This window comes from Cnephaeus nilssonii, assembly GCF_951640355.1.
Source record: "Cnephaeus nilssonii genome assembly, chromosome: 15".
Classification (NCBI taxonomy): Eukaryota; Metazoa; Chordata; class Mammalia; order Chiroptera; family Vespertilionidae; genus Cnephaeus; species Cnephaeus nilssonii.
In genome coordinates, this window is record NC_137086.1 from 32,526,408 (window position 1) to 32,553,981 (window position 27,574).

The 27,574-nt window shown below is 40.6% G+C and overlaps 1 protein-coding gene across 12 annotated transcripts in view; it reads left to right on the forward strand.

The window, feature by feature from the left end:
- Positions 1-222: 222 nt before the first annotated feature.
- The window catches only part of VRK2 (VRK serine/threonine kinase 2), a 103,888-nt gene continuing 76,536 nt past the window's right edge, over positions 223-27,574 (forward strand). For 10 of the 12 annotated variants that reach the window (XR_013814597.1, XM_079791555.1, XM_079791557.1 and 7 more), the window contains exons 1-6: positions 341-475; positions 2,221-2,361; positions 21,542-21,591; positions 22,324-22,393; positions 23,957-24,044; positions 26,815-26,920. Coding sequence is in view for 11 of the 12 variants with exons in the window: in XM_079791555.1 (XP_079647681.1) it covers positions 2,226-2,361; positions 21,542-21,591; positions 22,324-22,393; positions 23,957-24,044; positions 26,815-26,920 (450 nt within the window). In the remaining variant the exon portion in view is untranslated. Of the gene's footprint in view, positions 476-2,217; positions 2,362-10,817; positions 10,982-21,541; positions 21,592-22,323; positions 22,394-23,956; positions 24,045-26,814; positions 26,921-27,574 lie in introns of those variants that run through there. The other 2 variants (XM_079791553.1, XM_079791551.1) reach the window with 2 other exon arrangements.

Sequence of the window (27,574 nt, forward strand, 5' to 3'; positions counted from 1 at the left end):
GGAACGGACGGCTGGTCTTCCAGGCTGGCGGGGGGGTGCGCGGTGTTCGCCCAGCTCTCCGACCCGCCGCTTCCTCGGCCCCCCGGCGGCCCGGCCGCGCGGACAGGCCCCAGGAAAGCACCGGCCGCGGCCGGCCCGGCCTTCCGCGGGCCCAGGACCGGCGTCTCCGCCCCGAGCGAGGCGGTGCCGGGCGCAGCGGGCCCAGGTGCGGGCCCGTCCGTGCGGCCCCAGCCCGGGGCGGCCCCGGCGCAGGACCCGCCTCCCCGCGGGATTGGGGGCCCGCGGCCCCGCCCGGCCCCGGGAGGGCAGCGGGGAGCGAGCGCGCGGTTCGGACGCCCAGGGCCCGAGTTCCTCCTCCTCCTCCAGCTGCGGGTCCCCCGCAGTCTCTCCGCCGGCCCCGCCCGTGCCGCGCCCCAGGCCCGGGAGGAGCCGCCTTCGGAGGGAGCCGCCGGCCCGGAGAGTCCCTGCTTCCGCGGTTGGTTCCTTACTTTTTCCCCAACTCGAGTGAGAACCCGGCGGCCCCTGGAACCCGCGTTTGCCCGAAGCGCCGGCGGGGAAGCGGGGAGGGTTCCCCCTCCTCGGTCCCGGGAGAGCGAGGGGCGGGGAGTCGGCCTCCAGGCGCCGGCCGGCTGCGCGCTGGGGCGGGCCGGCCTTCCCCGCGACCCGGGCGCTGGGCCGCGCGCTCCCGCCCCTGCCGCGCGCCCCACGCCCAGCCCCGGCTCGCGTTCGGGTTCTGGGTACCGGTTTGCCCCCCGGAAGCTTGCGGTGAGCTTTTCTCACCGCCCCGGGAACAAGTCCGGACGCGGGACCCCCGGGCACTGGCCTGGAGGGAGGCTGCGGCGAACGGGAACTCGGGGTCGGCGCCCGGGATGTGCATTTCATAGTCAGTTTCATTTCAGGTCTCAGGTCCGCCTGCTAACTGCCTTGATCCACTTCAGACTTATTTAGAATTTTTGCCCAGCTGAACGTTGTTTTTTTTTGGAGACTTGAGGTTTTAAACCAGCGAATATGTAGTGGACACTGGTAAATACAAAGGACTGGTTCAGGGGGGAGCCCCCACAAAACTTTTTTTTCTACTTTGGGCTCAGTTCACCATCTAACTTCCCGGCTTCCCGGGGCTCCTGTTAGGAGGAGGACAGGTGAATATCCTGGAAGGTTTCAGCTGTGTTTCTTTGCTTAGGCTACCTGAGGCCTTGCTGTAACAGCAGGGCACTGGATTAAAGTAAGGGAAGGGCATCAGAAAACCTATTAAAAGGAACAGAAACGCTCTCATTCGGAAGATGATACAACGGAACTTTACATCAACTTTATTCAGAAGCTCTCAACACTTTTAAAAATTTATTTGGAAATAACAGGATTGCAGTTACCTTCACATTTAAATTGGTTTCAGGCATATATGCCGTCCCCCTCCACCCCCGAAGAAATGTTCTCTTCCGGTGCAAAATCTCCAATTGTGAAATTCACTAACCTGTGTTCAATTACAACTAATCGATTAAAGTGGTGTGACTGTTCTGTGGAGCCTATGCTTTTGTTGTTGCCAATACCACACTCATCTCTCAGGGCAGTTTTCACGTTGGTGAAGGTGGGGAAGGGACAGGGTATAGAAAAACCGAAAGAAGCTGAAGGAGGCGTGTGCCGGCTTGAAACTGCCCAGTGGCCTAGACTTCTGCTAAATTATAAGTCCTTTTTATAAATTATAAACCCATGGAAATCCCCAGCTTCTTTAACAAATACTCCGTGCCGTTTGCTGTGTTTGGCAATGGTGTACATTGCCATTTTCCCAATCCATAGTTGTATTATTTCCTAGTGACCCAAGACCTCATGCCAATGAAAGGAATATGTAAAATTTATTCTCTCTTTTTCATTAGAAATTGTGAACCCAGTTCTTAAGGTGTTGATAGTATCATAGACCCCCCAAATGAATTTTAGAAATGTTGCATTAAGTTAAACAGGCTTGTATTTTGTGTTATTTTTTTTTGTTGGTGTTTTTTTGTTGTTGTTGTTTGCTTGTTTTTTTTACCATCAGTACCTCGTAGATTTCAACATTGTAATATATGTGAAGCTTCCATTTGAACAAACCCAATTGACCAGAATCCTAATTTCTAGGAACCTGGGAAAGTGCCCCCTAGAAGATATTTTGAGAAATGTATATTAACCGAAATATTTTGTTGCTGCTGTTTCTATTTTTAATCGCCGGCCTCCCCTCTCTTCTGCCAGCAGAAGTGATGCCCCCAAGAAGAAATGAGAAATACAAACTTCCTGCCCCACTTCCAGAAGGCAAGGTTCTGGATGATATGGAAGGAAAGCAGTGGGTGCTGGGCAAGATGATTGGTTCTGGAGGGTTTGGATTGATATATTTAGGTAAAGTATAACTGTATATGACCACATGTTCTTATATATGTGACTGTAATGTTTTGAAATTGAAACTTTGAAATAAAAGGGAATAAATGTGCTTTAGTAATATGAAGATAGTTAATGTGTAGTAGAACTTCTAGTTTCAAAACATGACTGGTCTCAGTCCTTGTTCTTTTTTTTTTTTTTCTGAAGGACTCTTAGAAGTCTTTTCAGAGCCTGATTACACAGGCTGCCAGACACAATGCTAATGTTCTTTTTTGAGAGTGTGTTTTCCTGGAGACATTGCTTTTTTACAGCTGGGAAACCACAACTTCACAAATACAAACACTTTCCATTTGTGAATCTGATTAATATTTAAGTAATATAAGGTCTGGTCATTTCTTAATTAGGCTCCACCAGAGAATTGCCCTTTAATATCTCAAAGCATCTACTGCATGGAACGAATTTTCTCTCCTGTGCCTCTAGAGCCTACTGGTTATGTGCTGTCTTTGGGATAATTGAGAAAATAGACGCTCAGTATTATTTTCTGAGTTCTTTGGTGCATGGAGCCTTAGCTGAGTATATTTACACTATACTTACACTTGTACACTGTATTTTAAAATGTTTACACTAAATTTTAAAAGGCTCATTCAGGGCTACCTTAAGCCTGTAGTTTAATGATGAGAGGATATCTATAACAAGACTGGATTTAATGAATAAAATAAGGTAAATATTAGTGATATAAAAAAATTACCTTCAAGGGTAAGTTTTCCTAAACGTATTGACTCATTACATCTGTATCTACAGGAGTTTAATAAGTTGGTAAAAGACCCCATGGCGGGAATCTTGGGTTCCTCACGAAACATTTCAAACTGTTGGGGAGGAGAGGACTATCCCTCTACCCTCCTAGGTTCGATAGCTGGGTTTATGAAATGAATTGACAACAGGTAGATTGACAGGAAACAAGTGTACAAATTTATTCATTTTAATGTTATACACATAGGGATATTTTAGAAAAAAAAAAAAAGGAACATCCCAAAAAGTGGTGAGATATGAGCACTTATATACCACTAAAGGCCTGGTGCACGACATTCGTGCACTGGGGGTGGGTCCCTCAGCCCAGCCTGCGCCCTCTCGCATTCCAGGACCCCTTGGGGGATGTCACTGCTGGCTTAGACCCGCTCCCAGCAGGAATCGGGCCTAAGTAGGCAGTCGGAAATCCCCCGAGAGGTCCTTAGCACTGCCACAGAGGCAGGAGAGGCTCCCGCCACCGCCGCTGTGCTTGCTGGTCGTGAGCCCAGCTTCTGGCTGAGCGCACTGACCACCAGGGGGCAGCTCCTGCTTTGAGTGTCTGCCCCCTGGTGGTCAGTGCACGTCATAGTGACCGGTCCTTCTGCCGTTTGGTCATTTGCATATTAGCTTTTTATTATATAAGATCTTAGGGGAACATAAGAAGGGATGAGATGAATGGCCCCTTAGAAAAATAGATGGAGGATATGACAGTGTGTACAGATATACATATACGTGTGCACATACTCACTACTTGTGTGGTGAAAAGGAATTTATTTGCTCAAGCATGTGATTTGTCTCTTTTCAAATACAGAAAAATCTTTGCTTCTTTCAGTCTAAGTACATGCCATATATTTTTTGCTTATTTTTTCTCATTGCCAAACAGTATATGTTGTACAACAATTTTCAAGGTTCTATATGTTTGCAATACCTCCTACTGTCTAAATTTTAGAACCTGGATCCTAAAAATATTAGCAAGTGAACACCATTGAGGAAAGGCCATTAAAAAAGGTTTAGGTTTGAGGAAAAGGTTCCACAAAGAAACTATAATAAAACTGTGTCCCAAATGTTGTCATTGTTCCATCAAAAGTGGCACCCATGACTCATAGAATTAGCTCTTTAGTGAGATGCCTTCAGCAATAACTTCATTAAAACTAGTTTGTATTAATTATTTTGAAAACTATCTAAGCAAATCCATTGGAATTTATATCATGTTTTTGCATTTTACTGTGGTTCTCATCACTTCTTGGGTAAAAGTGAAGAAGCCGGTAATTTCAGATAGACTGTTTTAGCAGACACTTTATCAGCATTTGTTACCTAAGGCTGAGGAGAAACTATCCTCTATGTCTAGCTCATTGTACATATACAGCTGTTCTCTAGTTTTGAGACCCGTAGCTAAGACCTTTCAGTGATCAGCAAAGGGCAGAGAAGTTTGCTGTTTACTCTTGACTTGAAGAAATGATGTGCCTGTAGCATTAATAGGAACACTTACAAGAGGGAAAAATTTGAATACAAGAACAAAGTCAAGGTTCTTTTTTGTATACAGTATGTAAAGAGAGAAAAAAGGAAGAAAGGAAACTGGTTTAAAGGATGGGAAAAAATGCTATCGCTGTAGTATAAAGTAAGTGGAAATGTTTCCAAGACTCCCGGGAAGGAGAGAGAACTGAGTATGAATTCTGCTCTCAGAGAATTGCACAAATAAGAGCACGGGTTTTGGTGTTTGGCAAATCTGGGTTGAATTCTGACCTTACTAAGCCACCTACAAACGGTATGACTTTTTCCTAGTAATGAGTCTTTCTTTCTATTTTTGTATAATTAGGATAATATTAATTGTGACGATTGAAATAATGTTTTTAAACAATTTAGAACTTGGTAAGCACTTACATTTAATTTGTTTATTTAATTAGAATTCCCCATCCTCAGTGATAATTGAACTAACTCTAGGTTCAGTGTTTGGTGCCACAGGGGGTTAGAATGGTGACAAAGACATCTATTGGAGGGATTTTCCTTTTACCCTGCCAAGGATTGTGATAGATTTAGCTACTAATGTGGTATAACTAAGAACATAGGGAATGTCAGTGGAAGACTATGGCATTTTACTTACCAACTGTAACTAGTTTTCCCCTAGAGTTTACAGTAGTAGCCACGATGACATAGTGGAAAGTTCTCCTTTAAGCTGTCTTGTTTGCTCCAGATGTGAACGATAATGGGTTTTAGAAGTTAGTCAAAAATCCAGAAACACAGAATCATAGGTAATAAGCTTCAGCTAAGTTCCTTTGAAGACTTGTATGAGGAAAAATGGAAATGATTTATCTGTGGAAGTTTGTTTTTGAAGTTGGGCATAGTGGTGACTCTTTAGCAGCTTTAGAATATCAAATACAGCCCTGACCGGTTTGGCTCAGTGGATAGAGCGTCAGCCTGCAGACTGAAGGGTCCCAGGTTCGATTCCGGTCAAGGGCATGTACCTTGGTTGCAGGCACATCCCCAGTAGGAGCTGTGCAGGAGGCAGCTGATCGATGTTTCTCTCCCATTGATGTTTCTAACTCTCTATCCCTCTCCCTTCCTCTCTGTAAAAAATCAATAAAATATATTTAAAAAGAAAAGAATATCAAGTACAGAGTAGAGGATGTTCAAGAGTTACTTGCCTGAGAGACTGAGACAGAGATTGGGGTATTTAACCCATATAAGCCAGTTTGCTTTATTCTCTTCCATTATTATAGATGTCACCCTTAATTCCAGCCTGTAATCTTAGAGCCACACGAAAGGCTGAGACAAGTTAAATAGCAGGATGTCACCTAAAATAATCTATGTATGCTTTATTGATAGTGAATCAATAGCACGTTTTATGAAGAAGAATACAGTACTAGAACTAAAATGAACTCTGGTAAAGCCTTACGACTGAATCCTTTATGCATAGATAAGTGTTTAGACTTCATCTAAGTGACCATCATTACACTTTTTTGGCCATGCTCTCCAGTTAGCTCAATTTTGATCTTCAGAAACACAGAGGCGGGGGAGTTGGTAGGGATACTAGGATATTTAGAAATTATCAAAATTAACCCACTTACTTGATTGTTAAGGAAACATACTTCTACTTATAGAGAAATAGAAAAGGTTATTTATACCAGTATGATTTTTTTACTTATTTTATTTTTCAGACAGCTGTAATGGGCTGATTTTTAAGGTATGCAGAATAATGTTCAGAAGAGCCTATCACCAAAATGCAGTTATTGGAACACATATTGCTTCATTGCACATTGCTGTATTAAATGTTATTCTGGCAGTGTATTACAGAGAAGGCTTTGATATAGGCAGTTTTATTTGACACGGTGCACCATTTTGATGCCACCACAACTGTTACTAGGATATTTTGCAAACGATACTGACTGGGGGGGGGGGGGGGAGGTGGAAAGGAGAAGGAAATAAGGGTAACTTGTACTAGAAATTATATGCGATAAATTAGTTCACAGATGAAGGTGTAGAGAGAGAAAAGGTGATATAAATTAAAAAGAGGAAGGGATCACTTGGACCTTGTGAATTTGATACATTGGTTGGGCCTATACTTAAGAGGCCCTAGCAGTTGTATTTTAATTTTGTATGTGCTATCCACAGACTATTAAATTTGAGTTTTTAAAGAGAGAGCACTGTCTATTTTCCTATCAGTTAAGAAATCTAAGTATTTACAAACGTTTGGCTTTGTATAAAAAAAAGGGGAGAGTCCTTCTAAGTCTTAGCCTTTGCTTGTCTTTTTTATTTTTTTAAGTGTCCAGCCTTTTTTATCGTATTTATATTATGGTTTTCATCTTCAACATTTTTGCTGTTAATCTCTTGCTTTGGGAAAGATTTACAAACACTTTTGTTCTTCAGCGATTTATATATAATGTCTCTTCCACTGCACCTGTTACTAATTTGTAACCATTTACAATGGTCGAGGTTTTAACATGTGAAACCTATTGCTATAGGGACAGGTCTTCTTCATGAGATGAGCTCACCTCTCAGCTTTTGAGAGAGTCTGGCTTCCTTATGAAATGTGGATAGACTTTTGCTTCTGAAGTGTTTTTTAGGGTCTTCTCTTTAGATATAGAAGAAGAATAAAAGAATATCAAGTGTCAGTATTATTGCTAAAATAGGAGGAGGAATGGTCATTCTTTTAAGACATAGGCATGTCTGTGATTATAAATTAAATGAAAAGTGAAATTTCAAAGCTCTAAATAGGAGAACTCATAGGAATGAGCTATTTGGATGATGACAGTTTTTCTACCATTCACACTTAACAATGATACATAGTTTTTCATGGGTTTTTGTACTGCGTATGTACGTGGTTTTGTAAGAGACAAAGACAGACAACTCGGCAGTTATTCCAAGACAATTGTTGAAGTTTTCCATTGTTTTAAAAGGATGGCCTTCCATTAGCCAGGTAGACTTTTCTTTTCTAACATCTCCAATCACGTAATACTTGAGGAAAAAGATGCCGTAGAAAGACATCCATCGAAGGCCAGAAACATCTACAGATGCAATGTGAACCCAAGCAATGAAGCATGTGGCCCTCCATTGGCATTGTATGATAACAGGAGGATCTTCTGGCAGAAGAGCTGACTTTTGCTGCGTTCTGCATGCCACCCCTCCAAACCCATCTTTGATTGGCACCTATGCCCTATTGAAACTGGCATCACACCTTCTGAATGGGCACAGTGCCAGGCTAGCAGATGGGGATGGGCAAAAGCCTGCCAGAAACCCAGTATGTGCATCAAGTTTAAGTATCAGGGGCCCAAACTTCCATCCAGGGATGTAAAAACGGCAGTCTGTTGAGAGCTTTTTTGTGCTTAAGGTGAAAGGACATGCCATTTCTACTCTAGCTTGGAGGTTGATTAATTTTGAAAGTCAAACAGGAGCTCCCGTGGCTGTGTCGGGCAAAATTCTATCTTTGGTGAATGAGAATGACTACTCCATGTAGGGAAGAGACAGTATTGTAATGAAGTTTCCGATGAGAGTTCCTCTCCTGCAAGTGCCTCCAGCACTTAAGCAGCATGCGTTCGGTGGAGAGGAGTATTTCTCTTCTCCCGCAGAGTCAGGTGCAATCAAAGCCAGGTCTTCAGCCTGCTGCAGTAAAGAACCCTAAATTTAGAAAGGGCGGGCAAAGTTTGCAAGAACTCCTTGGTGGCCGCTCTTACCAGGAACTGATGAGGCTTCGCAAAAGTGTATAAAGGAGACGAAGGAAAAACTCCAAATAAAAACGCTTCAGCTTGAAACAGGAAGATCTTTAACAAACCCAAGGAAAAGTTCAGTCCTTTTCCCTCAAGGCAGAGATTCTTCTGAATTTTATACCAATAAAAACTTAGTTTACCAAAATGGTAGAACCAACTTAATGCGTAAGTCACACAGCTTCCTATGCTAACATGTATTTCATTGCATGTCTATCATGTATATAAACTTCACTTCTTGAATAATGGATTTTGCATAAAATCGAGTTCTAAATATCATATTCCTTATGATCGTCTCACACCAACTACAGAAGTAGGCAAAAAAAAAAAAAAAAAAGAGGGCATCATTCCTTGTGATCACTTCAATCATATCCCCTGAATGCTCTTAACTTTACAGGAATGCCTGTAAGACCAGCTGTGGCCAAGAGAGCCTTTTCCCAATCGCCGTATAGCCATGGCTGCTTCTTTCCCACTGTGTAAACTTTATCGATGGAACAGATTCCATGAGACCATTGTGAATACTTCAACGTATTCAAAACATATAACTGCCACAAATTAAACTACTAAAACTAAAGCTGGTGCACGGTGACTGCCAAGTGGAACTGGCACGTCCCTCTGTCAGACTGCGGGAGAGGGTGCCATACAGGCCGCAGAAAACACAATTCATCCAGAAGCACTCTTGTCACTTGCTCTGATATTAAACCAGAGAAAGTGACATTAATTAAAGAAGTGACATGAGCCAACAAAGGCAATGAAACTCTCAGCTTTGGCTCATGTGCAGACCATCCAACTTGCTCTGCTTAGGTATTGTGGCCATTTCTAGTGAGATGTGTGGCTCCTCCCCCGATCTCCTACCCTCTACCTCTCCCCCCGCTGCCCCCCCCCCCCCCCCCCCCCGTCCTTCCATGCTGAAACATCATTTTCAAGCAACCACAGTTTCATAGCCAGGGTTGGACTAGCCAGTAGGTACACTGGTAGTCCTTGTAGGGCTTCCCCAAATGGTAGTGTGATGGCATGTGATGCATTGACTGCCCTTGGTAACGGCATGAGATGAACAATCAGGGGCAGAGGAGGGATGGTCTAACAAAAAGCGAGCAGCCACACCGCAGAGGACCCAGGTTTGGTAGACTGGGAATGAGGGGAGTCTGCGGCTAGGACCAGTTGTGAAAACAAATGGCTGGTGGGCCTTCTGGAAATTCTAACATGCTAAGTTAGGGGAGTATCCACAACTTTTCTTTCTCTTTGTTCCTACAGCGTGCTCTCTCTCAGTGCTCATCTTGTTTTGTTTGATTGTTATTTGTATATTGTCCTATTCACCCCCCCCAACCAACATTAGATGATAAGTTCATTGTAGGCATTCTCAGGGTGCTTAACCAAGGCCTTGCTTGTGATAGTTTTCTAAAAATGATTGGGTTAATTAACTCCAGAAGTAGTTTGTTATGGAAAAATAATTTTCCCAGCAATGGTCTGAGATGAAATTTTGTGCTGTAACATGTGGTGTAGGGACAAGACACAGTATTTTTTAAATACTCCATAGATTGTAGGATTTATTGGGAAAAGTCTGCTTTGCTTTGCTCATGCTCAGTGTAGGGCAAGTTAAATGGATATGGTATTAAGACTAAACAGTGTGGTGTCTAGATTAAAACAGTTCCACTGAGTAGCACTTATTTGAAGTAGACCTAATAGCAAGTATGAAATGGTGTGGAGGAAAGGGATGGTATTTATTGTTAAATGAATTGACTTGCAGGCATGTCACATGCATAAGAAATCCACTTTTCACAGAATGTAAACACAGCTTTAATGGGAAATAAATTATTGGAATTTCTTTTAAGTGAATGACAGGTTTGATTTAAGAGTTTTGTACCTAGTCAGAAGCTTTTGTTCTGGTTGCTGGGCATAGGTATTTCATAGTGGAGATCAGGAATTTTTATCTATGTAATTAGTCATGAGGCTTAATGTACATTTTTCATATCAGGCAGACAATTGCTTCAAAGAGACAGCAGTGCTGCAAAGGAGCAAGAAAAGGAGGCCAAAGTTGACACACACAGAGGCAAAACAGTGTAGAAAAAAAATCAACACGTTTTGCAAAATCAATCATTGAAAATGTGTCAGTGTTCAGGAGACTGTCTTTAATTTGCAATCCAACTGACAAAGAGTATTTAAATATGAGAGGCAGTATTATGGTGCCCAGCATGCCTGCTACCACTTGTTTGACTCGCTCAGAATAGAACACTGAGCGGCAAGGGCTCAAAGTTAAATGAACATTTATACATTTTAAAATCAAATGAAAGATTCAGAGTATATTCATGAATAAAAAAAAAAAAAAGTTTTTTTTTTTTTTTTCAGAACCCTAAATCTAATCAGCTGGAATTACTTTTAAAGTGTCATTCTATCTAACTTTTGGGAATGATGAATTTGCCTTTTAATAGGGATGCTGTGTTTTATCATGAAGATGAAACAAACTGTCTTGTGTTAATTATTCCCCAGAGACACTGGCCATTTTTCTCTCCTGTGCTTAGTGTGGAGTAAAGGCAGCTTCCACAACTTTGTTTCAAGAGCACTTGGAAGCTACGATGCGTGTGAAAGAGCACAGCCTCCTGGCTTGCATAGCCTCCATTGTAAGGTGTTCTGAGTGCCACCTAATGAAATTCTTGCAGGTAATGTCACCAAATCTTCACTAAGCGGGGCATGAGCACAGAACACAGAAAAGTAGAAAAGAATGAAAGAGAATCTGGTAGAGAGTAGCTGATGAGTCAGATGTGTCTGTGGTGTCTGCTACCTATTAGGGTAGTTTTTGTTGTTGTTGTTGTTTTGTTTTTGTTTTTTAGGAAATCATCTAGTACTAAATTATTTTACTAGTGTGTGCCAAGCTCTGTGTTAAATGCTTTACACACATTATTTCATTTAATCCTCCCAACAACTTAATATGAAAGATATTGAGGCCTCGGGAGGTTAAGTAATTTGCCTCCATGCCGCCGTAATTGTCTCCATCTACCTTTGAACTCAGATTTCTCTGCTCTCCCGATTGATGTCCTTTGTCAAGAACACTTTGAATTAATTCCAGCCAGAAAAAATAGTGGCAAATGACATGCTTATGACATCCTCATTTCTAAAATAACAGTGAACTATTTAATTGATAGTATTGGCAGCTAATTTGAGAAATCTGTTAGTGATGATGCTAATGGTGTCATTTTCATTCAGATTGACAACTCGAGGTGTAGAGCATCAGTGATATGTTTTTAATATTATGTTCATGAAATCTGTGAAAGAACATCTGATATTTATAGTAAATCTAATGTTAAGAACTGGAAAAAATGCATTTAAAATGTATGATACTTAGGTCAGACAAAAGTTTTATGAAAAGTAAGAACAGGCAACCAATAGTACATACAAACTGATGAGAAACATTTGGTGGATTTTCCTGCTTTTTTAGAAATGGATAAATTTGCCTAGTTTATAAGGATCTTGTGTATTTGTTGTGAGTCTCATAAGCAATAGAAAGATCAAAAGAGGCCTCTTTAACTTCCAATGACAAAATTTTCATAAGGATGTAAAAATATCTATTTTAAAAAATACCGAATTATTCTTTACCATATCTTTTTCTTTATTGCATTGTAATTTAAAGATACACTATTTAGAAGTCTAGGTCTTTCAAAAAGTAAGACGAACAAATACCTGGATAAGTGGAATCTTGATAAACAAAACATTTTCTTATAGACTTTGTTCAGATACCAACATATTTTATTTTATAATAGATGCATAGTTTTTTTAGTTATTTCAAGATATTATACAATAGTAGTGATTTATTAGATACCTATACATGATTTTATGAAAAAAATTATAACATTTAGTGTAGAGGCAAATTTTAAGGTATTTTTAACAGAGAAGAGATATTTATTAGTTAATGTAATGCTGATTTTTATGCTAGAATATTTTTTGACGTATATACATGGCAAAGAAAAATGAACAAAATACCATATTACATCAGAATACATGTTTTTGAGCACTTACGGTGCTATTAACAGGGTTACAATTTTAATTTCTGGAGAACGTGAAGAAAAGCTGTTCATTATACTTGACCTTTTTTTCTAATAAATGATCATGTGTTACAAGTCTAATGTAGATATCCAGTGTCAAATGTATTACAGTTGAGAAGGAGTATTACTCATGCAAAGCTATCTTATTAATTGTTAGGATGGTAGAAGGAAAAGTAATAAAACCTACAAAAAAATTCTCTCACAATACATTCCAAGAAAAGTGAGAATAAAGCAAAACAGAGTTGTGTAGCTAATGTGCAAATGTTGCTGTGTGATATCAAAAAGAAGAAAAAAAATTGTATAGACTTCTATGATTTCAAAATTTCTACTCCAGCAGAAATGGAGAACAGGTGTAAATGTTCTGAAATTATCTAGTGTAATGTAAATTGAATTCATTATGGAATCTTTGTAAAAATGACAGTTTGTATTGGGGGAAGAATTTTTCAGTTCCTCTGACCCTAAACACCTGTGAGATCTTGAAAGATGGTGAGAGATAGAGAAACATGGAAAACAAACTTTAAGGAAAGAGTTAACTGAGCAAAGAGTTGTACTCTTAATGAGCAAGCAAAGCAAATCTAAGTCACAGAGGAAATGACATAAAGAGATCATCATGTAAAAATAAATAATGGTTCTATTATCTGTTTATTAGTATACTAGAAGCCCAGCGTGTGAAATTGCACAGCCCCACCCACCCACACTGAAATTGCACAGCCTCACCCCACTCGCAGCCCCGCCCACCCACGCATGCCTCACCACGGCCACCCGCCCGCAGCCCACCACCCTGCCTGCCTGTTGGCTGCCAGCCTTGCTGCAATCAGAGCCTGTGGGCCACGCCATGTTAGCCACGAGCCCCGCCCCACCGCCGCAAGCGGCTCATGGGCCAGGGGGAGGGACTGAGAGGTGCTCCATGCACCTCCTGGTGACCTGTCTTTGGTTGTTATGGCGTTATGGCATTACAGCCACAGGACTTTTATAATATAGATACTAGAGGCCCGATGCATGAAATCCATGCAAGAGTAGGCCTTCCTTCCCCCAGCTGCCAGCACCAGGCTTCCCTCTGGCACCTGGGACCTGGGCTTCCCTCGAAGCCCCAGGGTCACCTGGAAGGACTACCAGTCTAATTAACATGTTACACTTTTATTATTATAGATTTGGATAGTAAGAATATCACATGAAAAGGTAAAGGCCTGCAAAATAGAGATCATAATGAAAGATACAAGAAAGATTTCCCATATTTGAAACCTAACTTCAGCATGAATATTAGAAAGTATTTCAAAAAGCGAGGGTGGAGCTAAAGTTCTTATGTAGTGGGTTTTTAAATTTAAAATACAGAATTTACAATGTCATTTCAGAAAGTGTATTAATGAACTGTGTTTAGGAATTATAGGGTTATAAGAGTTAAACAAAAAAGTCAAGTTCCATATCAACCCTTTAGGCAAGCTCAAAATGTCCTTAGGTAATAATACTACTAATGAAAACATTTGAATTAGAGTGTATCAGTGTCAAGAGTGTTAGCGAAATAGATAAATGGATTGAAAGTTAGTATATTATAAAATTAAATAAAATATGTAATATGTACCACAAGTAATAAGTAATTATTGAAGGAGAGAGCAAAGAAGAATAACAATGACATAAATTTACAGAGCATCCTCTCTAATAAAATGGTAATATGCAAATTAACCATCACTCCGCTACATAAGCCATGCCCACCAGCCAAGCCACGCCCACCAGCCAATCAGGGTGAGTATGCAAATTAACCCCAATCCAAGATGGCTACAGCCACAGAGAGCAAGGTTTCCCAGGTAACAGAGGAAGCCAAGCTTTCCATAGCCGTTGCAGGCCTAAGCCTCCACTCAAGCTACAAAGTTTCAATTATAGAAGGTAAACAAATTCAAACAAATGGCGGCAGAATGGAGCTTGAGAGAGCAGGCCAGGGTTGCCGGCAGCAACAGGGGAAGCAAAGCTTTCCGCACACCCTGGCTGGGCTCACCCGCTTAAGGCAACAAAGTTTCAATTGTAGAAGGTGAATTAACTGCCACAAAAATGGCTGCCGCCCCAGGCTACAAAGTTTCAATTGTAGAAGGAAAATAAATTCCAGATACCAGGGTCTTCCCTTGGGTTGCCAGGGGGCGTGGCCGGCCTACAAACCACCACAGGCCCCTCGCTCAGGCCGCCCCCACCCCAAGGGAACCCCCACCCTTATCTGTGACACCCTTCAGGGCAAACCAGCTGGCCCCCACCCGTGCACCAGGCCTCTATCCTATCTAATAAAAGAGTAATATACAGATTGATCATCACTGCAACACACAATATAGCTGCCCCCATGTGGTCAAAGATCCTGCCCCCATGTGGACACAAGATGGCCACTACAAGATGGCCAGTAGGAGAGGGCAGTTGGGAGGCACCCGGCCTGCAAGGGAGGGCAGTTGTGAGGGACCAGGCCTGCAAGGGAGGGCAGTTGAGAGGGACCAGGCTTGCAAGGGAGGGCAGTTGGAGGTGATCAACCCTGCAGGAGAGGGCAGTTAGGGGTGACCAGGCTGGCAGAGGAGGGAAGTTGGGGGCAAACAGGCTGGCAGGGGAGCAGTTAAGCATCAACCAGGCTGGCAGCGGAGTGGTTAGGGGGTGATCAGGCTGGCAGGCAGAAGCTGTTAGGGGCAATCAGGAAGGCAGGCAGGCAAGCAGTTGGGAGCCAGCAGTCCTGGATTGTGAGAGAGATGTCCGACTGCCCGTTTGGGATCGGGTCTAAAAGGGCAGTCGGACATTCCTCCAGGAGTCCCAGATTGGAGAGGGTACAGGCTGGGCTGAGGGACAACCCCCCGCCGTGCACGAATTTCATGCACCGGGCTTCTAGTCCTATTTAATAAAAGAGTAATATGCAAATTGATCCTACCTCCGCTACACCCACAAGCCACACCCACCATCCAATCAGGAGTGAGTATGCAAATTAACCCAACCAAGATGGCTATGGCCACGGAGAGAGCAGGAGTCTTGGGTTTCCCTGGCAATGGAGGAAGCCAAGCTTTCTGCCTGCCCTGGCTGGCCCAGGCCTCCGCTCAAGGCTACAAAGTTTCACTTATAGAAGATAAATAAGTCCCAGATACCAGGGCCTCCGCTTAGTTTCACTTATAGAAGATAAATAAGTCCCAGATACCAGGGCCTCAGGGGGCTTGGCCGGCCTGCAAACCAACACAGGCCCCTCACCCAGGCCACCCCACACCTCAAGGGAACCCCCACCCTGATCTAGGAGACCCTTCAGGGCAAACCAGCCGACTCCCACCTGTGCACCAGGCCTCTATCCTATCTAATCCCACCTAATAAAAGAATAATATGCAAATTGACCATCACTCCAACACACAAGATGGCTGCCCCCATGTGGTCAAAGATGACTGCCCACATGTGGACACAAGATGGCCACCACAAGATGGCCAACAGGGGAGGGTAGTTGGGAGGGACCAGGTCTGCAAGGGAGGGCAGTTGGGGGCGATCAAGCCTGCAGGGGAGGGCAGTTAGGGGTGACCAGGCCGGCAGAGGAGGGAAGTTGGTGGCGACCGGGCCTGCAGGGAAGGGCAGTTGGGCGGGGACCCAGGCCTGCAGGGGAGAGCAGTTGGGGGGACCAGGCCTGCAGGGGAGGGCAGTTAGGGGTGACCAGGCCTGCAGGGGAGGGCAGTTAGGGGCAAACACGCTGGCAGGGGAGCAGTTAGGCATCAATCAGGCTGGCAGGGGAGTGGTTAGGGGGTGATCAGACTGGCAGGCAGAAGCCGTTAGGGGCAATCAGGAAAGCAGGCAGGTAAGCAGTTGGGAGCCAGCAGTCCTGGATTGTGAGAGGGATGTCCGACTTCCCGTTTAGGCCCGATCCTACCTGGATCGGGCCTAAACGGGAAGTCGGACATCCCTCGAAAGGTCCCAGATTGGAGAGGGTGCAGGCTGGGCTGAGGAACACACCCCCTGTGCATGAATTTCATGCACTGGGCCTCTAGTTTTACTTAATAATGACCCTAAAGCACAAATGTGGTAATGGCAATTTACGTACGCCAAAGAGAAGCCATAAAGTGCTTCCTGTAAGTGAAAAGGTGAAAGTTCTCCCCTAATAAGAAAAAAATATATACAGTCATATGCTACGTAATAACATTTCGGTTCAATGACGGACCACACATACGATGGTAGTCCCATCTATAATAATAAAAGCATAATATGCTAATTAGACCGGGCAGCCAGACGACATTCTGAATGACCTTCCAGACGAAGCCGGGGCTGCAAGGGCCGAGGCAAGCAGAGCTGCGAGGGCCGAGCCCCTTGCACGAATTCCGTGCATCGGGCCTCTGTCTATAGTAATAAAAGCGTAATATACTAATTAGAGCAGACATCCTTCCAGACAAAGCCATGGCTGCAAGGGAAGCCCGGGTCCTGGATATATATTTACAATTTATATCCTCATGATTAACTGATCCCCCGGCCTGAGGGAAGCCCGAGTCCTGGTTGCCAGAGGGAAGCTGGTGCCAGCAGCCGGGGAAAGGAAGGCCTACTATTGCATGAATTTCATGCATCAGGCCTCTAGTTAGATTATAATATAGTTGCCAGTTAATACATTAGATAAAAACAGTCCAAAATCCTCTATTAAAAAATATCATTGAAAGTAGGGTATCAAAGTCTTTTACTATAATTATATTGCTATTTCCCCTTTTAGATCTGTTAATACGGTTATGTATTTAGGTACACCCATTTTGGGTGCATAAATATTTACCATTTATATCCCCATGATTAACTGATCCCTTTATTGTTATATTAATTATATAATGTCTTTGTTCATTGTCTCATAACAGTTTTTGGTTTAAAGTCTATTTTGTCTGAGATAAGTATAGCTTTTCCTACTTTACTTTGGTTTTCACTTAATGGAACATCATTTTTTTTTTTCATCCTTTCACTTTTAATCTCTGTGTCTTTAAAACTGAAGTGAATCTCATGTAGGCATCATATAATTGTCCTTTTTTTTTTTCTCATTTCAACCATTCTGTCTTTATTTGGAAAATTAATATATTTACATTTAAAGCAATTATTGATAGGTTTGGACTTGTCATTTTTGTAATTGTTTTTTGGCTGTTTTGTAGTACCTTTGTTCTTTTCTTTTTCTCTTGCTCTCCTCATTTGTGATTTGATGATATTTTCATGGTGGTATACTGTGATTTCTTTATATTTTGTATGTCCCCCTTCCCCATCTCCCTATCTTTTTAATGTCCCACTCTACTGAAGATGTAGCACTTTGAAAATTCTGACTTTTATGTGGCCATCTTAACTTCAGATGTCTGCCCTTTGCTGGCCCAAGGACTCGTCCTTTTCCCAGGAGGGCTTTAACATTCATATTCTTGGTTGCCCTGACTGGGCAGCCTCCTTCAGGTCTGCAGCCTGACCTGGAACATCAGTGCTCATGTACATCTCTCACTGGCTTTTACATGTCTTTGGCTCCTCTATCTATCTATATCTATCTATCTATCTATCTATCTATCTATCTATCTATCTATCCATCCATCCATCCATCTATCTATCTATCTATCTATCTATCTATCTATCTATCTATCAATCAATCATCTATCTATCAATCAATTATCTATCAATCAATTATCTATCTATCTATCTTGGCAGATCACCTCTGCATTTATAAGTTTGATTTATTTTATTCAACATCCTGTTTATTTTTATAGAGGAAGGTTTTTGGTTTATCTAGTGTGCCAGTGTATTACATTCTTTACCAGAATCCACCATATTTTAATTTTTCCAGTTGCCTGTGTAGATTTTGGTTGCCAATGTTAACAACACAAATAGATTTTACCTGATAAGTACAAGAAAAGCAAAAGGGGGGGTGGTGTTATTAACTCTTGTAACTCATAAGTGCAGGCTTTGCTTCAGCATGGACAGATTTGAAGCGGTGTCACTAGGGTGTTAACTCTCTTTCTGCATTAACCCTACCTTTCCTCAATGTTGGATTTGATTTTCAGATTTTATTTCCCATTTGGCTGAGGAAAGTGATTGCTACTATTTCTAGGGTTTTGTTACTTTTATAGCTTATGGTCTATCTTGTCTAACTTAGCATTTTAACATCAAATCCTAGGAAGACTTTTTATGACATAGTTGGGGCACTTTGCCACTTCTGAACTGGTTACTGTGGCCAAGTAGACTTGTGTTTTCCAATTAGCCAAAGTGGTCATGTGCCTAAATCTGGGATATAAAGGAGGGTTCGCTATGATAGGCAGCCAGCCCTTCTAGGTCCTCATGAGGAGTGGGAGGTTTGGTTCCTCAAAGGGAAAACCAGATCAAGTTCCCAATAAAAAAGAAATGCTAGGAAGGTAAATATCACATATGTGTACAGCACATTCCTTATCAGGTCATGAGATCTCTCAACAGAAATTTAAATGAAGATAGGAGACTACTACTTTCAACGCTGTCAATGTGGGTGATTGATCATTCTTTTCATCTCCCAATAAGTCAAACAAGTTGTAACTTACCAAACTAGATCCCTTTCCCTCCACTGTTAAGTCCTATCAGTTTCTGAAATCTCTGGAATCTGTTCATTTTTCTTTACATCTAACATTGATACTCTAGTTCAAGCTATAGTCCTCTCTCCTCTGGTCTACCAAAATTAAATCCTTACTTATCTATCAGTATCTACTGTGGTTCCCCTTCAGTCTGTTCTGCACAGTGTAGTGCAGTGATCTGTTCCAAATGCAAATCTAATTTTGTGTTTCCTGTCTTCCATATATACCTCAAATTTTTAAAAACCTTTCATTAGAAATTATAAACTAGATTTTCATCTAGCCCTTTACCACCTCTCCCTCTAATCTTGCTCAAGCATTTCCTTTTATATAAATTTCCTTTTATATACATTCTCATAGTACCATCTACCTCTCCCTTTAACATTTATTATACTTACAGTTTTACACTTGTGTATGAATATTTGATGAATGTCTGGTTTCTCCACTAGATTATAAAAGCAGGTCCCATGTCTGTTTTCCATGATCATTTAATTTCACTAACTAGAATGTGGCTTGGCTTCACAGTGGAAAATAAATATTTTTTTCATTAATTAACTGATTGATTACTGTAAAGAGAACTGCATGGTAACTAGGACAATTTATTTGTTGAACCTCTATCTCCAAAAGCTTTCTAGTCAATTGGTTCTGGAGTTAGATTCTCCAGTATAATCTGACTTGGAGGTTTATAGAGAACATTGTGCAACTATCAAATGATAAGTATGGGGATGTTTCAAGAATATGTCAATGCATGCTATGTTTGTGTGAAATAGAGTGAAAGGAATATTCAGATCATACAGTGGTCGGGATATACTGATTGAAATCAGCAAGGAGTAGGACTTTGGATTGGTTGGATATCTCCCCCCCCCCCCCCAATTAGAAATATAATATGTTATTTTTCTAGTTGAAATCCCCATTTTCCTTTTGTGCTTTTCTGCTTCTTATATTCTGTGTGGCTTAAAAATGTATTTGCTGCTGTGGCCACTTACTTTTAGAGAAGAAGCAAGAAGTTTTTGTACCAACTTATATCTCAGAAAGCAAAGACCATTGTCTAAAGTGGGTACTGTACTGTGTGGTCCAAGGTTAGGGCAGGCCTATTTCTCCCCAGTCTTGGGCATCATACTGGGAAAAATAATTTGCCATTGGATGGGAGGAAAGGCTATTTTTACCTCCTCTTCTATGGCAGGACTGGGTCCCTTATTCTGTGTATAGTTTTTGTTTTGTTTTGTTTTTTTCTCTCCTTAGATGTAGATGATCCATTCCTCCTGCAGTTCCATTGGGACTACTGCATGAGTAAAAATGAAATGACTTTATGTGAATAAAGATGAAAAGAGACATTTAATTGATATAAGTTTAGTTTCTTTGTTATTGTAAAGATGTTTGGGTTCACAATTTATATGTAATATTTACTAAAATTGAAGTAATAATTTCTTCAACTGGTTAATAGCATTGCAGACATCAAAATGTTGAAGCATGGTTAAGAAAATTGTACATGTATACCACTCTAAAGTACAAGGTATATATACTTTAGTGTAGTGGTGAAATACTTTTTACATCTATCATGTGAGTTAATAGAACAGTTGATAGAGTTAGGAGAAAGAAAAGGAAAAATGCTGGGAGTAGTGATAAGAGGATGCAGCATTTTGTAAACATACTGAAAATATACCTGGAGAATTTGATCTTGTTCTCAATCCAAGTGCTGATTTTCAATTGTATTCAATACTAGTTTCACTTTTTCCCCCTTTCACTCCCCTTTAAACATCATCCTAATGCTTAACACAGTGCCTTGCATATTCCAGCCTCTTGATAAATGAATATTTGTTAGTTGAATGAAGGAATAAATGGATGAAGAGTGAACAGAATAACAAAATTCTAGACCTCACCATTCAAATAAATATACACGTCAACTTCCCTGATCAAGATTTGAAAACAGAGGACTCTGTTAATAACTTAAATAATGTAGACAAAAGTATTGATTTGATCTAAAAATTTAACAATGGAGTTTTCAGAAGTTGGATTACTATATCCAAAATGCAAGTGGTAAATAATAAAATGAAGTAAGATAGCTTGAAATGAGCTTACATTATGAAATACGTATTCTTTAATGTTGGGATAATTGATGGCTAGGCTCACAAGGTAATTTTTAAAAGATTTTGTTCTTATTCTAGCTTGACTTATTTTAGAATTTTACCAAGTAGAAATTGTTTTGAACTTCTACTTAAAATGAATTGGTTTTCATTTCTGAATTATCATAGATTTTAATTTAGTAAACTTTAATCAATAGATTTTACTATATATCATTTATTGGGTTTAATGCTATATATCTAGAAAATATTTTCCCTGACATTTAGATCTATGTGATTAATATCATTTGTTGGTGTTACTTATTTGAATATTTGAATATGGTTGTGATAAAGAGTGTGGACTATGGTGTCAGACAGATTTGGATTTAAATCCCCAATCTGCTACTTCTTAGAAAATTATTCAACTTGTCAAACCTTAGTAAGATCTTGTATAAAATGGAGATGATACCTGCTATAAGAGTTTTTTGGGAGGATGTAATAAACTAATATGTGTGAAGTGCTTAGCACAGTGTTTGGAATCTAGTAGACATTCAGTAATTTGGAACTGTTTTCCCCCATTGTGTTTTGTTCTGCAGCTTTCCCCACAAATAAACCAGATAAAGATGCAAGACATGTAATAAAGGTGGTAAGTATTGCTCTTAAATTTGTATTTCACATAAAGTTGACTTTTTCTTTTCTACTTTATTTTTGTAAAAATGTTTCTCATCATAGTTTTTATCATTTTACTTATCATTAAACCTAATGTTATGATGTAGTTTCACGTTGTTAAAATTCGAAGACTGGAGAACTTTGTTCTTTTGTGTTAACATTTATCACCCTTGTATCTTATCTGCTATAGATCCTCTTTTCCCTCCCCCAGGTCCCCTCGTCCTTCCTATTTACTCTAGATGGTATGGTTGTTACCAGCAGGGGTGAGGTTTTGGTTTTGTTTGTATCCCCTGTATCTAGTGCAGTGAATGAAATACAGTAGGTACTCAGTAAAGGTGTTATGTAGAATGAACCACCAGGTAGTTTGCAGTGTATTGTATCCCCTGATGTGCCTGTTGGTACACATTGTGTATCTGTGTATGTATATAGCTCTGAGTGCTTTTAATAAGTTCTTTCAGTAAGACTACTTTCATGTGTAAGCGTGTATAGAGATAGCATTATAATGTGTTAAAGTTAAAAATGAGATTCTTTTAAGTTTACTTAGTGTTTTTTTGGAGATTTTTAGTGGAAAGCTGGTGCCTGTGTTTTATACTAAATGATTAAAGTACTATTGTGTAATACGTATGTTTATTCATATTTTCCTAGTTGCAATACCAATTTTATCTTTAGGATTAAAAAAAATAAAATTAATTGTTCTTTTCTTTTATAGGAGTATCAAGAAAATGGCCCATTATTTTCAGAACTTAAATTTTACCAACGAGCTGCAAAAAAAGAATGTAGTAAGTAAAATTAGCAAAGAAATTTACTTCCATATATATACTTGCTAAAGTGAGTGTAAATATTTTTGTCTTTTTCTAGCCTTCTGGAAAATTCTTTTCTTTTCAATTGGAAATGTTATTGTAAAATGATTCAGTTAACTGTTACAACATATAAAAAAGACAGATGGTGTACAAGTTTTGATATTGTTGATTCAAGCTACCAAGAGTTCTCTAAGTGTCTATATATATAAAAAGCCCGTGTCCGTGATGACCAGGACAACCAAACAACCGGTCACCATGTGGTGCATTGAGCACCTCTCAGTTCCTCCCCCCAGCCCGTGAGCAGCGGCTTGCATGGCGGGGCGGGGCGAGGCGGTTCTCTCGGCTCGGTGGCTCTCACGGCTTGGCAGGGTGGGGCGGCTCCTGGCTCCCGGCAGGTGGCTTGCAGCTCCTGGTGGCAGGGCAGGGCTCACGGCAGCGGCTCGCACACGATTCTGTGCACTGGGCTTCTAGTAAAAAATAATAGAATGGAATTTAAAAAACAAAACACAGCCATTTGGATAGGAAGGTTTCAAGGAAAAATAATTAAAATGGGCAGTAGATATTTAAACAAAAGGAATGACCTTATAATGGATTAGGATAGGTGTATAGATACGATTAAACATTAAGATTTAGAAAATAAGTTAAAAATGCTAGAATGTGAATGTTAATTGGAGCTGAATATCAGATATGAAAACCTCCTGTTAAAGGATTTGAATGTGAAATGAGATGAGCAGAGCTAAAGAATAATAAAAACATTTTATAAACACTATGTTATACATGGATTAAGTGAAGCTTTAAGGAGGTTCATTTGAATAATGACTTTATAGTCAAGGTCCTTTACATTATGTTCAGGAAAAAGAATGATGAGTCTAGCCTCAATAATTAACTTTTTTCCCTTAGTAAAATCTTCTAAGCATTAATACTGTAGTCTTTACTGACTGCTTAAAAGTATGTCAGGGTGACAAATAGAATCCATTAAACTTGATTGTTTATCAGTAGAGCTGTCTTAATCGTTAAACATACATGGTAGAAAAGTGAAAAATTAATAAGTTACCTGATTGTTTAAGTGGATTTGATTTTTTTCAAAGCTACATTTAATTAAAAAAATTCTTTATAATATACTTTCAGGGTAAGAGGATTTCTCTGCCAAATTTCTGTTTTGTTTGTTTGTTTATTTGTTTTTACTACCATGGCCTTAGATTTTTAAATAATAAGGAATAAAATCCTTTGGTGGATAACATGTTATATTTAAAAATTTTACTAGCATAGAAGGGAATTACCTTTTTCATGAATACAAACATTTGTGTACATGATAACTATATTTTATGACTATGACTACTTTTGTTTTGGTTAAAACATATTTAATTTAAAAATTCTCCAATAGAATTTTAAGCCATTAGATAGATATATTTAATATATAAAAGTTTTTTAGGAAGATCTTGTTTCTATTTAGGTTAGCTAAATAAGTTTTAATATCAATGTAAAAGTAAGAAATACCTTTCTAAAAACATATCTTTTTTTCTATTAAATTTGTCTTTGCAGTAAAAAAATGGATAGAATGCAAACAACTTGATTATTTAGGAATTCCTGTGTTTTATGGATCTGGTCTTACTGAATTCAAGGGAAGAAGGTAAAATGGAATTATTATTCTATATAATAAAAGGCTAACATGCAAATCGACCAAATGGCAGAACGACCAGTTACAATGATGCGCTCAGTGTAGGACCTGCCCCCTGGTGGTCAGTGCGCTCCCACCAGGGGAGTGCCCGCTCAGCTAGAAGCCAGGCTCCCGGCTGGTGAGTGCAGTAGCAATGGCGGGAGCCTCTCCCGCCTCCACGTCAGCCCTAAGGATGTCCAACTGACGGCTTAGGCCTGCTCGGGAGGTGGGCCTAAGCCATCAGTCGGACATCCCCCAAGGGCTCCCAGACTGCGAGAGGGTGCAGGCTGGGCTGAAGGAACACCTCCCCAGTGCACCAATTTCGTGCACCGGGTCTCTAGTAATCAAATATTGTCCAATCACTATTACTAATGTGGCCAATTACCTGTTGCTATATAAAAAATTACCCAAACTGTGCTGTGTTTTAACAACAAACTGATATTATCTCTTTTTTAAAAATATATATTTTTTATTGATTTCAGTGAGGAATGAGAGGGAGAGAGAGATAGAAACATTAATGATCAAAGAGAATCATAGATCAGCTGCCTCCTGCATGCCCCTTCCACTCAGGGATCAAGCCTGCAACCTGGGCATGTACCCTGACCAGGAATTGAACCGTGACTTCCTGGTTCATAGGTTGATGCTGAGCCACACTGGATGGGCAAACTAATATTATCTTAATTTCTGTGGGCCCATCTATATATATAAAAGGCTAAGCAACTGTCTAACCAGCAGTTAGGATGCGCAATGACCAGGGGGCAGATGCTCCGGCTGGTAGCTATGACATGTACTGACCACCAGGGGGCAGACGCTCAATGCAGGAGCTACCAAGTGCAGTGTCTTGGCAGCAGCAGTTTTTGGGTGATGCACCCCGGAACCAGAGAAGAGGGAGCCTGATTCTGGGGTGCGTCCCCCGAGAACTGCCCTCTTGCAATCCGGGACCCCTCGGGGGATGTCGGAGAGCCGGTTTTGGCCTGATCCCCGCAGGCCAGGCCAAGGGACCCCACCTGCTGGAGGGATCTTGCTCACTTCGCAGATGCCCTTCGAGCCATGGCGCTACCCCAGGTGCTGCTGGTCGGGGAGGGACTATGGGAGGTTGGCTCCAGGGTGTGTCCGGCCCGTCTTGCCCAGTCCCGTCCTGCCGGCCACCTTCTAATTAATTTCCTGTCAATGTGCATGAATCCGTGCACCTGGGCACTAGTTATCTACAATTGCCTTATCTGAATGGTTCTAGCTCAGGACTTCATATGAGGATGTTGTCAGCTGTCTGTTGGGCTGCAGTCATCTCAAGGCTAGACTGGGGAAGGTTCTGCTTTAAATCCAGTTATGTGGCTGTTGGCAGGCCTAAGAAGATCTGCTTCTAAATTCACTCATGTCATTGTTGGCAGGCCTAAGATCCTCTCCATGCAGGTCTCCCCATTGGTGTTTCAAAGACATGGCAGCTGGCTTCCCCTAGACCAAGTAACTCAAAGGAGGGAGGGAGGCGCACACACATACAGGAGCATACATCCAATAAGAAAGCCAGTCTTTTTATAATCAAATGTGAGAAGTGATAGCCTAGCGTTTCTACTGTATTCTTTGTTTCGGTAGGAACAAGTTACTAAAAGTTGCCCATACTCAAGAGAGAATTAATGAAGCTCTATCTCTTGAGGAGAGGCAAAACAATTTTTAGAAATATCTTTTAAACCACCAAATATAGCTAATCACATATAAATCACTAATAGTAATATTAAAAGAAAAAAGAAATGCTGTCATTTGTTAGGTACCCATTTTGGCCTTTCAGCAGCCTTTTAAAAGAGGTGATACTTTTTTCTTAGGTGAAAAAATAGGCTCAGAGGTCAATGCTTTGCTCAGATGGTCTTTAAATACTTTAAATGAAAACAAAATGAACAAACAATGATCTTGTAAGAAAATAAACGGCTGCCAAAAAGAGACTGAATGGCTAAGCATGGTACATCCCTAGCATGCAATATTGTACAGCTCCTAGAGTCAGTCAGTCAGAGCTATACCCATTGACTTGGAAGGATTTCAGTGAGATCCTACTGAAAAATGTATGATGTAGAAGAGTGCATATAATAAGATTGCATTTTTGTAAAATGAAGACAAGTTTCTATATGTCTGTGCTTATGTGTGTACACATAGATAGATATAGAATAGGGTCCTCTGTGGGTGTGTACGTGAAGGGAAGAAAAGAAGGGGTAGAGGTGCCAAACAGGAAGGAAGGAAAAAGTGCATTTAAGAAAAGGCATGTTTCTAAATGGATAGAGACAGTACACATGCTTTTATAAGGTCAAAACCAAATATAAATAACATTTTCTGTATGGACAAGTAATTTGTTCAAGGCTATATGGCGAGAAGGTAATGGAGTCAAAATGAACTAAATTCAGGACTATTTAATATAGAAAGATTTTTTTTTTCCCTGTGATCTAAGACAGCGGTTGCCAACCAGTGGTCCATGGACCCCTGGTGGTCCGTGAGGTCGGAAAGCTTGGCGACCGCTGATCTAAGACAGTGTGGTCTAAGCACAGCATTCTCTTCTAGGAAACTAACTGCAAAGTAAAATACTAAATAACATCTTTCTGCAAAAGAACCGCATTATTAATGTACATTCGTTCTCTAATGGTTCATATTGCATTGTTCTCTATTGTTAGATTGGGTCTACTTTTTCTTTTTTTCAGTTCATAAATAGAAAGTTTCAGGAATTGCCATCTTAAGATCTCTTTTTGACATCTTCCTCTTACAGTTACAGATTTATGGTAATGGAAAGACTAGGAATGGATTTACAGAAGATCTCTGACCAGAATGGTACTTTCAGAAAGTCAACTGTCCTGCAGCTAGGTGTTCGGATGGTAAGAAGGAATGAGTTCTTTTACACGGCTCTATTTTCAGATTATTTGCTTGTTACAAAGTGTTGCCCTTTGTGGAATTATCAGGGGAGGAAGGATTATTGCTCTAGAAATGTCAGTTACAGAGAGTAAGGGGCTATTTCGGTGAAATTGATAATGGTGGGCTCTGTAAGTAACAGAGTGTGCTGTGTTTGGCACTACAGATTCGATTAGGCATTGGTTCTACCATCTGATTTTCCCCACACAGCTTTGTTTTACATACCAGAACAAGCTTGCATTCCTATAAGAATAACATCTCTTTTGTCAGTTATATTTATAATAATGCAAACTATAGCAGATTATATTATTTCCCATACTAAACGTGATGGTATGGGGGTGCTATACAGTTTTTATTGTGAGTTTGGGATGGTGGCAGTAATTAGTATGGCAATGAATAATACATACTTTGCCAAATAAGGAGCAATGAAATCCTAATAGCACCCATGCACACATTTTGTTTCTACCACGTATTTGTCTTATCTTGTTTGTGTTTGGTTTGCCTAAGCCCCATTTTATTTATTTCCATTTTAAATAGAATGAAAATACTGGTGCCAGGTTGGGATGTGGCAAATAGATCTCATTAATTTTCCCATTTGTCCATTCACCCATCTACCCAGC